Raw genomic sequence first — 14,010 nt, forward strand, 5'->3', positions numbered from 1 at the left:
CTATGTTGTTCAAACTGATTATGTCTACGTTAAATGGGATATTGTATATCATAGTTAACCAGTTGCATTGTGACGTGAAATATAACGTGAGTTAAGAGTCCTATCTGAACATTCCATGCATCTTAATGTTTCAATGGGTATATTTAATGCATGAGCACATTTGTAAAACAATTTAATTTTGAGGGGAAAGGAGGAGCTTTAAAAGCTAATAGCAGATATGGAAGCTCTCAAGATATTATTTCAGATCATGTTTTACCAGTATTCCCAAGAATGGTATTGCAGTAAAATCTCTGTTATTTAGAATTAAAGTAATTGGCAAAAAAGTCATGGAAAATAAATAGGTAAAAAAGACGGAAGTTTAAAATTGACACTCCTCACCGCAACACACAACCTCAAGCAACCGGAAAATTTGCTTATCTGGCATCTACTGATCTCCATAGGTGCTGGATACAAAGGGTTTTACTGTATTTGCAAGAGGGTAGAAATTAATTTTTTCAAAACAAAAACTGCTTTTCACTTTACGTTTTATGAATTTTTTTTTAACATTGTAAATTTGGGAATTGGAGGTATACAGTGACTGGAAGTCCACATGAGGGAAAGAGCAAGACCAGAGGAAGGAGTTAACAGTAATTGGAGGTTGATAGTGATTCTGTCTGCTTGGAGACTACTGATACATAATATAAGGTAATTGCAGGAGGCCTGGGTTTGTCAGTGTGGTGATGGTGTGTGGAATTAAAGTGGTTGCACATCAGGGACCCTGAATGCAGTAAGTGACCCCTACAGACTCACAAGTAAAGTTTTGCTACAATTGGAAGAACTGTTTGGGCCACAAATAATGGTGAAAAAGTAGGTGTAAGTATATGTGCGGCACTTCTGAGGTCACAGGTTTGGGTATCAGGTGGCAATTGGTGGGAAGGGATGAGTAGATGAGGGAGTTGTGGAAGGACTGATCAGGAATGAAAGACTAGTCTGTTCTTTTGAGGGTAAGCCAAGGGATTGATCGTGTGTGAATATATGTGTCAGTTGTGATATTGTGGACAACATCTGAGTTTGAGGAGAACTTGCAGGTGGGGGAAATTCCCATGTGTCTGTGGACCTTGTCCTTGATGTTTGAGATGGTGGATTTGGTAGCTGGTTTTGACCAACCTTTTAGTCACCTCAAATTAAATTGCTCCATTGTATTAAAATGGTTTTCAACATTAAATATGCTGTGCAAATGTGGATTGAATTCAACTAAGCTTCAGACATGGGAGAGGTTTTGGAGAAAAATGCCTTGTGCAAAATGAGTGTGCATGTTTTATTTTTTATTAGGTAACAATAAAAATAAGCCTGACATTCTGCTGATCTGTATCTATCCAATGATTATTCTCATGTGAAAATATATTGTACTGCTGTGTCTAAAAATTGGCTTGTTTATTTGAGGCAATACCTATCTGTGATTTTAAAGAAATACTTTGCTTTGTATAAATTGGTGACCCTACACTTTCATATGTTATACTCTGAACGTGGTGATGTACTGAGAAATGCTTTTTGTTTTTTAATACCATTTAGACATTATGTATACTTGCTAATATAGCAGATGGAACAACTGCAAAAGACCTCATCATGACAAATGATGATATTTTACAAAAAATTAAATACTATATGGTAAGTAATTTCTTTTTCTTAAATTTCAGAAAAAATGTATATATTTCTTTATCTTGGTATTTATTTTCATCCCCGAGTATTTCAGTGTTGCAGTATAGTGGTAAACAAATACTGTAATTTTTCAAAGATGAACTGGTTCACATTTATTGTTGGAATCAAGTTGAAGTGCTGTGTGATGTTATGCATGATATTCTTATGTTGTAGGAACCACTTCTTAAGGGAATTTTATCTCCTGTGAACACTAGTGAGCCTGTATGTTTTATTGTTGTATGTGTGGACTTGGACTCCAGTTATTTTGACATTAATAAAAATTGGCGATGCCAACGAATAATGCGGATTTCACAAAATTTAAGAAAGAATCACCATTTAGATGGCAAACACAAGCAATTCGATACCTAGGTATACAACTAGATAATAATCTAGGCCATCTATACAAACTAAACTATCAGCCATTAATGAAAAAATTACAAGACGACTTAGAGCACTGGAAAGACTTACCATTAACACTGAAAGGAAGGATAAACTGTATTAAAATGAACATCTTCCCAAGGATACAATACCTATTTCAATCATTACCAATTCACCTAACAGAGAAATTCTTCAAGGAGCTAAAGAAAATAATAAGGAAATTCTTATGGAAAGGGGGGGAAACCGAGGATAGCACTAGATAAATTAACAGAATGGTACAAACAAGGAGGCTTACAGCTACCAAACTTTAAAAATTATTATAGAGCAGCACAATTAAGATACCTATCAGATTTTTATCAAACAAGGGAAAAACCAGATTGGACCAGATTAGAGCTAGATAAAATAGGGGAGAAGATACCTGAACATATACCATATAAGTGGGATGAAAAGATGGTGCAACATAGGAATTCACCAGTATTGCACCATCTGCTCAACATTTGGAAGAAGATTCACATAGAAAGGAATAAAATAAATTATCAACTACCAAAATTAATATTGACACAAAATCAACTAACCCCTTTCACAATAGAGAACCTTTCCTTTAGAGAATGGGAGAGAAAATGGATCAAGAGAATAGAAAATTGTTTTTTGGGAAATAAATTATTATCTTTTGAACAAATGATGGACAGATATAATATAACTCACGATACAATGTTTGCATAACACCAACTGAAAACCTACTTGAAGGACAAATTGGGAAACAGCCTGAGGTTACCAGAAGGAAGCAATTTTGAATATGTGATTATAGACACAATAATAATTAAAAAATTTATAACAAACATGTACATCAAACTGCAAGAAAAGGAGAACGAGGAAACAAGCTGTAAACCTAAACAAAAATGGGAACAAGATCTAAACATAAAGATAAAGAATGAAACATGGGAAAAGCTATGCTTCGGAACTATGAGAAATACAATAAACACGAGGTTATGTATGATACAATATAATTGGTTACACATCACACCCCAAAAGTTAAATAAATGGGACCCAACAGTATCAGACAGATGTTTTCGCTGTAAGAAGGAAACGGGAACAACAGTACATGCAATTTGGGCATGTGAGAAAGTGAAAAATTTTTGGGAAGATCTAAACCAGGTATTAAATAAAATCACAAAAAGCAACATACCAAAAAACCCAGAGATCTTCCTTCTAAGTAATATAAGAAATAAAGAACTTGGACTCGATTTGGATGGAGCACAAAAAAGATTTGTTGATAGCCCTAGCTGTAGCAAAAAAATGTATAATGTCAACCTGGAAATTAGAAGACAACCTGAGAATATAGCAATAGTACATAGAAATGAATAAATGTATTAATGTAGAAAAAATAACATATAATTTAAGAAATAACATCACAATATTTGAACAAATATGGGAACCATACATGAAACACAATAGAGAAATCATACCATGGACCTCCACCACCTAAAATGACAGAAGGAGAAGACAACGAAATGAACTGACTCAGTATGTAAAAGTAAAAGACACAAATTTCTTGTTTATTTTTATTAAGTGATTACATTGTTTAACGGGTTTAATGTATCATATATATTTTTTTCATATTTTATATAAATATATATATTTATAAAAATTAGTTATAGTTGTATAGAATCAGAGTTAGTCATTATATACATTATATACTTAATTATATCTTATTAGAATTAGTAGATATATATACTATGTTTAACTTTTGATCTATATCCAGTGTCTTCTCTCTTTTTATTTGCTATTATTTTCTTTTCTATTTTTTTTCTTTTCATGTCTTTTATTTTTGGGTATTTTGTAATGGGTGGGTGTGGGTGGGAGGGAAGGGGAGAAAATTGTTGGATAAAGCATGTATTAATTTTAATATATCTATATATTGTATTTGTATATGATCTTTAATACAGGTAACAATTATTTTTTTTAATTGAAATTCACATTGCTTTAATTTGAATAACATTATAAACCAACACCCAAGATTGTGTTGCCTTTCAAATCTGTGCCCATCTTTCTTGCAATTCCTTGACAATTTTGAAATTACAGGTTCCATTCTTTGAAAAAGTAATTAAATAAATGATTTCACTACATTTATCCTGACTTATGTGCAGTCCTTAAAGCAGTTAACCACGAATTTCTTCATCCAAAAACACATGTGTACTGATGACTTTTAATTCTCTCTCATTGCCATCTTCTGAGTTGTCATACTACTTGTCAGAAATCCATTGTTAGGTAGGCAAATTTTTATTTTATTTACAGCGTGGTAGAAGCCAATTCCAGCCATTTAAACCCTTGCTGTCCAATTACTTTCAAATGAACGAACAACCCTGCATGTTATGGATGGTTAGAGGATACTGGAGCACCAGAGGAAACCAACGCAAGCACGGGAAGAACGTACAAATTTCTTGCAGACAGCGCTGGATTCAAACCAGGGTTACTGGTGCTGTAATAACATTGTGCTAACCTCCAACTAAATATTAGTAAGACTGAACGAAGCTTTTGTCTTTGCTCCTAAAACATACTCCGTTCCATGGTCAGCATTGCCATTCCAGGCAAAAGTCTGAACTATCCTTTATGTTCAATTTTGAGTTTAGCTCTCAAGCTTGTAATCACATCCGTAGTAAGATTAAAAACCCATCATCTGACCTACATGCTGAAAACTTTCTGCCTATGTCTCAACTTGCTGTACTTCCCATTGCCCTCATACTTGGTAACTTGCACAGTTTCCTCATCTGATAGTTTGCTGTTCTAAAATTCTCACCTTTTCTTTCAGGTCCCTCTGTTTTCTTTCCTCTTTACCAATACCTCTTCTACTACTAAAAGCCCCAGATATTCAAATTTTGCACTTTAATTCTTGATTTTTTTTAGCAGCCATGATTTCAGCCATCTTGAAGGTCGGTTCTGTATCTTTGCCTTTGCTACATAAAGGACACTGTTGGCCCTGCTGAGATTCTCCAGCATTTTGTGTTTTCACTTCAACCACGGAGACTACAGAATTTTATGATTTACTTTGGATGGGAATTTTTTTCATTTGCTTACCAAGATTTGTCCTCTCTTTCCTGCTCAAATCTACTTTCACCAAGCTCCTCAATAATCTGATCACAATCTCCCGTGACTTGCCATCAAAAGAAGGACAATCTTTTGGATTGTTATTGCATTTTTGCTTTCTACAAGGTCCAATAGAAATGCAAGTTATTGTTGTTTTCATATTCATGACGAAATTTAGAACTTTATGGCAGACCAGATACCAGAAGTAAAAACCAGAAGTTGTATTCAGAGTGCAGCAATCTCTTATTGTACTTGTGTATAATTTGTCCCTTCTCCCACAATGTTGTTCTGACCTATATAAACCTATTCTACATCATTCTAACCTGAGAACAATACAATAGTACAGCACAGTATAGTATTATTCACCCCTGCTACTAATATTTAAAGGGATGGGTGAGTGGGGGCAGTTGAGGAAATAATTTGATGCTTTTAAGCTCCAATACAACTTCATCTGTAGAACTTCATCAATAACTATTTAGTGACTTGCCTTTTCTGAAAGGAAACCTGTGGTGATTAATTTTGTACATGATTATGCTCTGGTTGGCTTTAAAAGTGCCTCCACTTTTTTGAGAAAATCAAAAATATGAAGTTAAAACAAAAAATACTGGTAACATTCATCGGGTCAGGCAGTATTAGTGGAAAGCTGATCAGCATGCAGTCTCTTTGTCACAACTTTCTAGGACCAGTCTCTGTTCAGCTTGATTTGATGATACAGTGGAGCCTCTCCTACCTCACCATAAAAGGAAGTGGTGGATGTCATTCATGCCAAATTTTTCAATAGTATTTTTGGAATGGAACAATAGCAGTGTGTGGAAATTATGCTGGGTCTTAAACTACAGTACTATGAATCAATGGTTTATTTTAGAGATGCCTTTTTGATGAGAAGTTCACAATTCTGTTTTTTTTATATATGTGGAATGTCTCCTTGCACCAGGAAGGCCAACTTATTTAACATGACTTCTTAGTAAAGAAGAATGGTAAAGTTGTTACAGATTCTCTTTGATATCTTTGTTAAAGGTTGCCCATTTCTATCCCATAGCAAAATATTTTCTGATTCTAAATGAGCTCCTGGTTCACCACCATTTTTAAATCCTTTCCCTTATTTCTGCCACCATGTCCAGTCTTGCTCATCCCTTTTCATAAATCATTCCTTGCGACTATGGCCAACGGTTGCAAAGGCTGTACTTTCGCTGCTCATTCTTGATGTCCCACTCCCTTACATGCGCCAGCTCGTCTCTTGTTAGATCCACATCCTCAAATGCATCAATTGCTCCAGCTGTTCAATGATAATGTTCAATCTCTGAATGTTTCCATCAATTGGACTCAATCCCTCTATCTGATGTAAGTAGTCAAAGAAACATTAACCCTAATTGGCATTGTGTGACAGAGTATGTAGAGGTGTTTGGGAGATAAATTGGGAAAGGTTTTTTAGAGCAGGTCACACACAAGCACTTTAAAACACAGAATTTTTACAGGAGCTTTTGCAAGAATGCTCAGAGACTCATAATGGACTGTTATTTGAAAAAGGTAACAAATTTAACAACATGTAGTGGCAGCTCTGTCTGAAAAAGAGAATTTACTGTCTGGAAGGTCATGTGATCTTTGCAGGCAGAGAGGAGAAAAAAAAACAGGCTTTACTCTCAGAGTTGGAGGGAGTGAGAAAGAGAGAGGAGAAACACAGACATCGGTTCCAGAGGGACAAGCTGGTAAGCTTTGGAAGACGGCCTGGTCAAAGGAGAGGACTGGTCCATTGTTTCCCTTGGAATAGGAGAAACAGAAAGGAACTCTGTGGTGACCTGAAAGAAAGAGGTTATCATCTGGAGAACCCTGAAGGAGGCAAGTTTCATCTGCAAGACACTGAAGAGGCTGATTAAAAAAGAATCAGTTGTGGATGTCCTGGAACAAGAAGAACTCTCTCTGAGAACCAATAAGAACCCTCCTGAGTGGTAACCATCTACCTGTTAAGCACCAAAGCCTGGTGAACTTAATTAATGTTAACTTCTGTGCACAGTACAAGAATTGCCTGCAACCAGTGAGATTGGACTGTGAACCAAAGAACTTTGCTGAACTTACACAACACATTACACACACGTGCACTTAGAATTAGGGGGTTAAGTGAGTCAATAGAGTTAAGTTAAAGTTTGATCCTGTTTTCATGTCCAAAGATAGTTAAAAGCAACTTTTTGTCATGGTGCATATCTATTGCTGCTAGGTTTTGGGGTCCTCTGACTCGTAGCAATTGACTCTCTTACTGATATGATGTGGCTGAAATCCAGCCTGAAAATGGCCCCTTTCTATTTCACTATCAGCCCTTGGAACCACACATCTGAAATTCTGTCCATGCAATGATGAGGTAGATCTAAAAATTTAATTCTAGTACCAGATCAAAATCAGCAGTGGGGGTTGGACAATATTTTCTACTTCAGGACTATAAGGAGGTTGGCTGTTCTGATGGATAGTTCCACAGAGTGGGTACTAATACTTCATGTATTTTGTCTTCTGATGGGTATTTTTGTTTATTAACGTAATTATTTTCCAGAGTCATTCAAATGTAAAGCTCCAATTGGCTGCTACTTTTTGTGTATCCAACCTTATATGGAGTGAAGAGGAAGGTAAGATCTGTGATTGTTATTAGAATTATGGGTGCTTGGTTGCTCACAAAAAACTATTTAAGTACAATATTTATCATAAAGAACATTTGATTGTCAGTTTATTTCCTGAAATATTTTTAACTGTAATTTTTAAAAGCTAATTGTCTGTATTGGATAGCTTTTAATAATTTGGCACATCATCGAGGGCCAAAGGGCCTGTACTGAACTGTAGTGTTCTATAGGTTTTGCATTCAGAACAAGTTGTAGAAATAGTTACTGGATCATTATCAAGAGGCCTGAAGTATCGATCTGGAAGCTTGAGGTTGTGGAATTTAAATTGAAATACTGGCTTTGAAATAAAAAAAATATTATCAGTAAAATGATTACTGTCAGATTTGCATAAAACTCCATCCAGTTCATGTGTCATTTTACTAGAGTTACCAATAGTAGCAGCTTCCAAATTTATTTAATGTCTTGAAATTAAAATTATTGGCCACCATGGTGAGATTTGGAAATTTTAATTTTTGATTGATACTCCAGACCTCTGGTTGTAGTCCAGTAGTTCCCCTTCTCCTTTCTCTTAGGCAGATGACTTGCTTCCATTCTGCACGGTCTTTTAATGTAGAATTGCAGTTGTGCACCAACTGCTCCTTGGTCTGGGTAAAGTAAGATCCTAGTCTTTGCTGCACAAACTTGGCACTTGCACGTATGTGGATGGGAAATGCATACATCTTACCTCCAGCCTTTCTTCAGACCAACCCCACCTTCAGAACCCTACCTCCCTTTTTCTCCCTGCCCTCACCCTTTAAATATTTCCCACTTCATTTCTCTTTTGATTCTAGTAATTGGATCATTCATTGTTCTGAATCCAGACCTGGACTGAATATTACAGTATTTTGAAGTTAGGAAGTTTAAAAAAAAAGAAAAATGGCAATAAACATGTACTTTTAGTTAAGAACTCTTTAGTGATGGTCTATATGGACAACAAATACCCATAAATATTTCTGAAAAGGTTTTATTGTGCAGTTTGGTATTTTATACCCATAAATATTTCTGAAAAGGTTTTATTGGCAGTTTGGTATTTGGAGTAAATGCAAAAAAAGGGAGTGTCATTAAAACTCTTTCAATTTGTAGGGTACTACATTTATTATAGTAACAGATGATTATGAAGAAATAACTTGTATTTTATTTTATTAGGTTCCCATGAACGTCAAGATAAACTGAGAGAGTTGGGAGTAGTAGATATTTTACATAAATTGGTTCAAACTACAGATCTCAACCTTTCTGACAAGTAAGCATTGGCAAAAACTAGTGTTGAATCCTACATTGGCTGGTCATCTTCGTCACTTTGGTAATGACATAAAAGTCATCAAGTAGAGCAGGTTACTCCTATTTCTTATGTGCTTATGCTTGAAATCCTATGTATGTCATGTTGGCGAACTCAGTAATGCAATCAAATTCAAGACTGCAATTAAAAAATATTTTGCACTGATTTGAAATTCTAGCTGTTTTGTATTTAGGGAAAATGAGGAGAAGATAGAAATGTATTCAGATCAGATTTCAGATTTATTGTGAGAATACATACATGACATCACACAACCCTGCGATTTTTTTCTGCGAGTGAGGTGGAATTACAACTTACAGGTAGTGCAAAAAAAATGTAGTACAGTGTATACATGTAAACAATTAAAGAACTGTAAGCCGATAATGAAAGTAAACAAACTGACTGCAAATCAGGGAGAATTTAAAAAAAATGAATAAACTGCACAAGTAAGAGTCCTTAAATGAAACCCTGATTGAGTTTGTTGTTGAGGACTCTGATGGTGGAGGGGGAGCAGCTGTTTCTGAACCTGCTTGTGCAAGTCTTGTGGCACCTATACCTCTTTCCTGATGGCAGCGGCAAGAACAAAGCATGTGCTGGGTGGTATTGGTCTCTGATGACTGCTGCTGCTCTCCAACAGCAGCGTTTCCTATAGATGTTCTCTATGGCGGGGGTTTGCCTGATGTCCTAGGCTGTGTCTACTACCTTTTGGAGGGCTTTACATTCCAGGGTACTGGTGTCCCCACACCAGACCATGATACAGCTTGTCAGCACACTTTTCATCACACATCTGTAGAAATTTCCCAGGGTTTCTGGTGTCATACCAAACCTCCGTAAACTCCTGAGGAAGAAGTAGAGGTACTGATGTGCTTTCTTCATGATGCCATTAGTGTGTTGGGTCCAGGAAAGATCCCCCAAGATAGTGACTCCCAATAACTTAAATTTGCTCATCCTCTCCATCTCTGATCCCCCAATGATCACTGGATATTCACTCTTATGAAGTTTTGGAGCAGCAGTCAGTTGAATTCTGCTCACCAACAGACTGTCTTGCCTATCTAAGCTGGTTGTAAATTTTGTTTGAAACATGGAATTGATTTGAACTTGAAGTATTTATTTGTGATTATGGTTTTGAAATTATAACTCTTAATCATAAATGCAAGTAATGTTAGTTTTATTTGAATAATAATTTAGCTTTGTTTTACCTTTAGATAAAATTAAGTTAATAATTCCTTTACTACAAGATGTTTCATGGTTAAAAACACATTACTATTTTCACATTTGACTGCATTAAACTTTTGTATCTTCAGTTGCACAAATTCTTTTGCATTCTTTGCAGACTCTAATGCTTGCAATGGTATGAGTATCTATGTGGAGATTGATTTTGTCACTGCAATAAATTTGGTATTTGTTGAGTTTAAATAAATATTTTAATTGAATCTTAGATGACAACATTTCAAAAACTAATTCTGAATTTATTACAGGGCAAAAACAGCACTGCAGCAATTTCTGTCATGAGTAGCCAACCTGTTGGGTCCAATCTGAAGCTCTCAATGGACAGCAGTTGGGTGGTTGAATGGAGAGCTCATCCCTGGCCCATTTTTTGCACAAGTCACCTTGGACTGCAGTTTTTGTGTGCAGTGATTCATGAAGAAAAATGAGTCTTTCAGGAAGAAACAATGCAGCAGAGAAAGAAGTCCAATCTCAATCCTTACAGAATGTTTGTTTCCCCTCCTCACTGAATCTGTAAAAAAATCTTACTCTTGCTGCAGCTGGTTAGTGTGTGACTGGTTACTTTTCTGAATTTTGATTTTTAACTAGTGTTTTCTACAGATTTTTCTGAGTAGTGTATTGTTTGCTGAATGAAGGCTAAACCCTGGTGTAAATATTTACCTACGCAGAACACCCTAAAGAGAATGTAATATTTAAAAAGTGTGGAAAAAATATGATTTTGTTTTGAAGCTCTGTAGAGAATGTAAAATATTATGTGAATTTGATGAACCACGTTTATCTGCGTTTACTTTAGAACTGCATCTCTTTATAGGCCTACACAGGTAGTGTTTGGAATCGATATAGAGTATTTTAACTTTTCATACTTCCAAAAGATTTTCCTCTGGAAAAGGTAACAAGGATATACTGGTCACGACCTTAATATCACCTTAGTATCCAAGTAAAAACCCAACTCAGGGACAGGTAATGAAGGAATTCTTTCATCCATTTTCATTGACTCTCTTTAGAAGATTTGCCACCTTTCCCTTGGACAATTTTGACATTGTATCTAAACAGATAACCAGTTGTAATGAATAGGTTGTGATACTTTTGTCCATTGCAAAATTAAACCTGATCTCAGTACTGGCAACTGGACATCTAACTTTTGAGTCATAGGTTGAATTTGGTACATGAGGGAGGAAGATACTGCATAGTTCTGTTTTGAAGCTGAACAATATTAGCAGATAGTTTTGGGGAAACTACCATTCTAATGTAATTATGGGTGCCTACCACAGTTGAGCCCTTTATCCTGAAGCATGACAAACTCTGTTAACGTTACTGAGTGATTGGTGTTTCTGGTATTGTAGCTCTATCTATAATTGAACATTGCTGTACAAACAGCTACAGATCTAGACACTGGCATTTTCACAGTGTGTTCTGTGATATGGCCACTAATAAATATGCCGTTGGAGATAGGATGAAAATTGTAACCTTGCACTATACTCCGAAAACAAGGAAATAGTTGGTCAATGGTGGCAACCTGGTTAAAAATAAATGCTTAATCAAATATTTTAATGGAGGTTTTGCTTAGGTGAATATTTTCCAAGTATGATATTGAAATAATACCTGTGTAGGCCATTTGAAAAGAAGGCAGTTTTCTTTAATTTTGTTGTGTTTTAATTGGAATTTCCCAGTGCACTCGTTTGTTCTGATCCTTTTGGTTTTGACCCCTTTTATCTGAATGTTTGCATTTGAATTTTGCTGCAACATAAGGTTTATTAATATTTGTATACTATTGGGGTTAAAGCAGGAGCACAAAAGAGGGTTCCCTTCTGATTCATGGCAAATGAAAAAAGAAAGCTTTGTAAGGATTTGCATTGAAATTTCCAGTGTTTGTTCATACTTGTTGCTGCATGTGTTAATGCCTGGCTACTTGCAGCTGTTTATCTCAGCAGGTAATTTTTGGATTGTGTATTGAAATATGGATGGAAAAATGCAAATCAAAGGCTGAAATATTTTCTCCAAGCATGAATGATTTAAAAATGTAACATTTAAAAAAAAATCCAAAAAACAATTTTTTTAAAGAAATTGTGACCACTACATTTTAAGTACACTCCCAATGGATTTTTTTATTGAGTTGCATTTTAAACTGGTATCTTTCAGTCTTTGTACATACCTGCAGATGATTTGAATAGGTTTCATTCTTTATATCCAGGTGTTTTAGGAGTACTGTCTATGTAATATATTGCGAAAAGACTATCACATTTATATGATGTCATTTCAAGCTCAATTGACAGAAGTCAATTAAATAAAGTGTGGCTTCTTAGAGTGTTTTCTAACACTGGTTACGAGACTTTAGTTTTGTCATGTATTATCAAGGGTATATTGTGATAACAGTATAATGTACTCACATTCATGGTGTCTGTGCAGGAAATATATATTTTCTTATTAAAAAAAAAGATTTTCAGTGAACCCATTGTGAAGATTCCAAAGACTCGCATTTCTCCATTTGTCAAGAATTCCTTCTGCTATTCATATAACACTTAAAGTAAAAAAAAAAAAAAATCCATGAACTGCTGACTGCATTTTTAATCAAAACTTTTATTCAACAGTATTAATGTAGTGTACAGGTAGTCCCCGACTACCTGTAATTGGGACTGACGGGTTGGTCATAACTTGGATTGGTCATAACTCAGGGACCGCGGGCTGTTGCTGGGAGTGGGGACCACTGTATACAGTACTTTTAATACAAAAAATGTACTTATACAGTAGTTTTAATAAAGATTTTTTTAAAAATTGGTCATATTTGTGGGTGGAGGTAACTCGCGTAGGTCAGAAGTCAAGCACTACCTGTATTTCCATTTCTTTTGAACTGGTGTTTCCTGTGCCATCAGCAACATAGATTGACAGGTGTTACAAACTGCAAAGGTTTCACTTGAAGCTGTTTTGTTATATTTCCATGGTCTACTCCAAAATTCCTCAGAGGTTTGAAGGTTGAGCAAATATGTCAATGTTTGCTGCTTTAAACCTGCCCAGGTCAGAACATGCATGAAACATGCATTTTCTGCCTTTCATAACACTTATTACTAAACAGAGGAATCTTTGACAGCATCTTGAGTCCTGGAGATGCACTGACAATTGATGGAGGCTGTACTGACAATGGAGGTCTTAGTTTAGGTTTTGGCCTCTGATTTATCTCTTTTGGGACTGCTTCATTTGATATTTGAACAGGGCCAGAAATAGGAGAATTCATCTGAGAGATGTAATGATAGATCTGATTTCTAGCGAGAGCAGGTTCATGCTCTTTTTGAATAGTTTATTGATCCTTTTTGAGAGGATTAAAATGATCATCCCTTTCCTTCCCCCCCACCTCCCCCATCTCACTTCAGAAAGAAAAAGTGGAGGGAGAAATTGTATGTGTGAGTTGTTGACTGCCACTTCCATCTGTCAGTGGCTGTTTCTGCCCGTCGTTAAGACTGTGCTACCATTTGTTAAGAGTCAGACGATTGGAAACACTTTTAAAGTTGAGTTTCTGAATGGGAGCTCCAAATTTTGAAGGTAAATTGGGATCTGCAATTTTTTTAAATGAAGCCATTCAGTATATAGAGGCACTTGAGATTCCTGTGCGCACTCTGCAGGGGGCTGTGTGCAATATGCTAGCTTTGATTAATAATAAAAAGGTTTGCACATGCCACCAGGACAGCTGCTGGCAGGAAGATTATAATGCCATTGAATCTGTGAAGCTGCATTGAC

At 35.8% G+C, this 14,010-nt stretch overlaps 1 protein-coding gene across 3 annotated transcripts in view; it reads left to right on the top strand.

Annotated features, from left to right (window-relative positions):
- armc8 (armadillo repeat containing 8) overlaps window positions 1–12,729 on the top strand; it is a 144,111-nt gene extending 131,382 nt beyond the window's left edge. For all 3 annotated transcript variants that reach the window (XM_069934508.1, XM_069934506.1, XM_069934507.1), the window contains 4 exons: window positions 1,552–1,647; window positions 7,679–7,751; window positions 8,928–9,021; window positions 10,533–12,729. In XM_069934508.1, the coding sequence (XP_069790609.1) occupies window positions 1,552–1,647; window positions 7,679–7,751; window positions 8,928–9,021; window positions 10,533–10,566 (297 nt within the window). In that variant the 3' untranslated portion in view covers window positions 10,567–12,729. The remainder of the gene's footprint in view (window positions 1–1,551; window positions 1,648–7,678; window positions 7,752–8,927; window positions 9,022–10,532) is intronic.
- Window positions 12,730–14,010: the final 1,281 nt, after the last annotated feature.

The sequence above is a fragment of the Narcine bancroftii genome, chromosome 4 (assembly GCF_036971445.1).
Source record: "Narcine bancroftii isolate sNarBan1 chromosome 4, sNarBan1.hap1, whole genome shotgun sequence".
NCBI classification, from domain to species: domain Eukaryota; kingdom Metazoa; phylum Chordata; class Chondrichthyes; order Torpediniformes; family Narcinidae; genus Narcine; species Narcine bancroftii.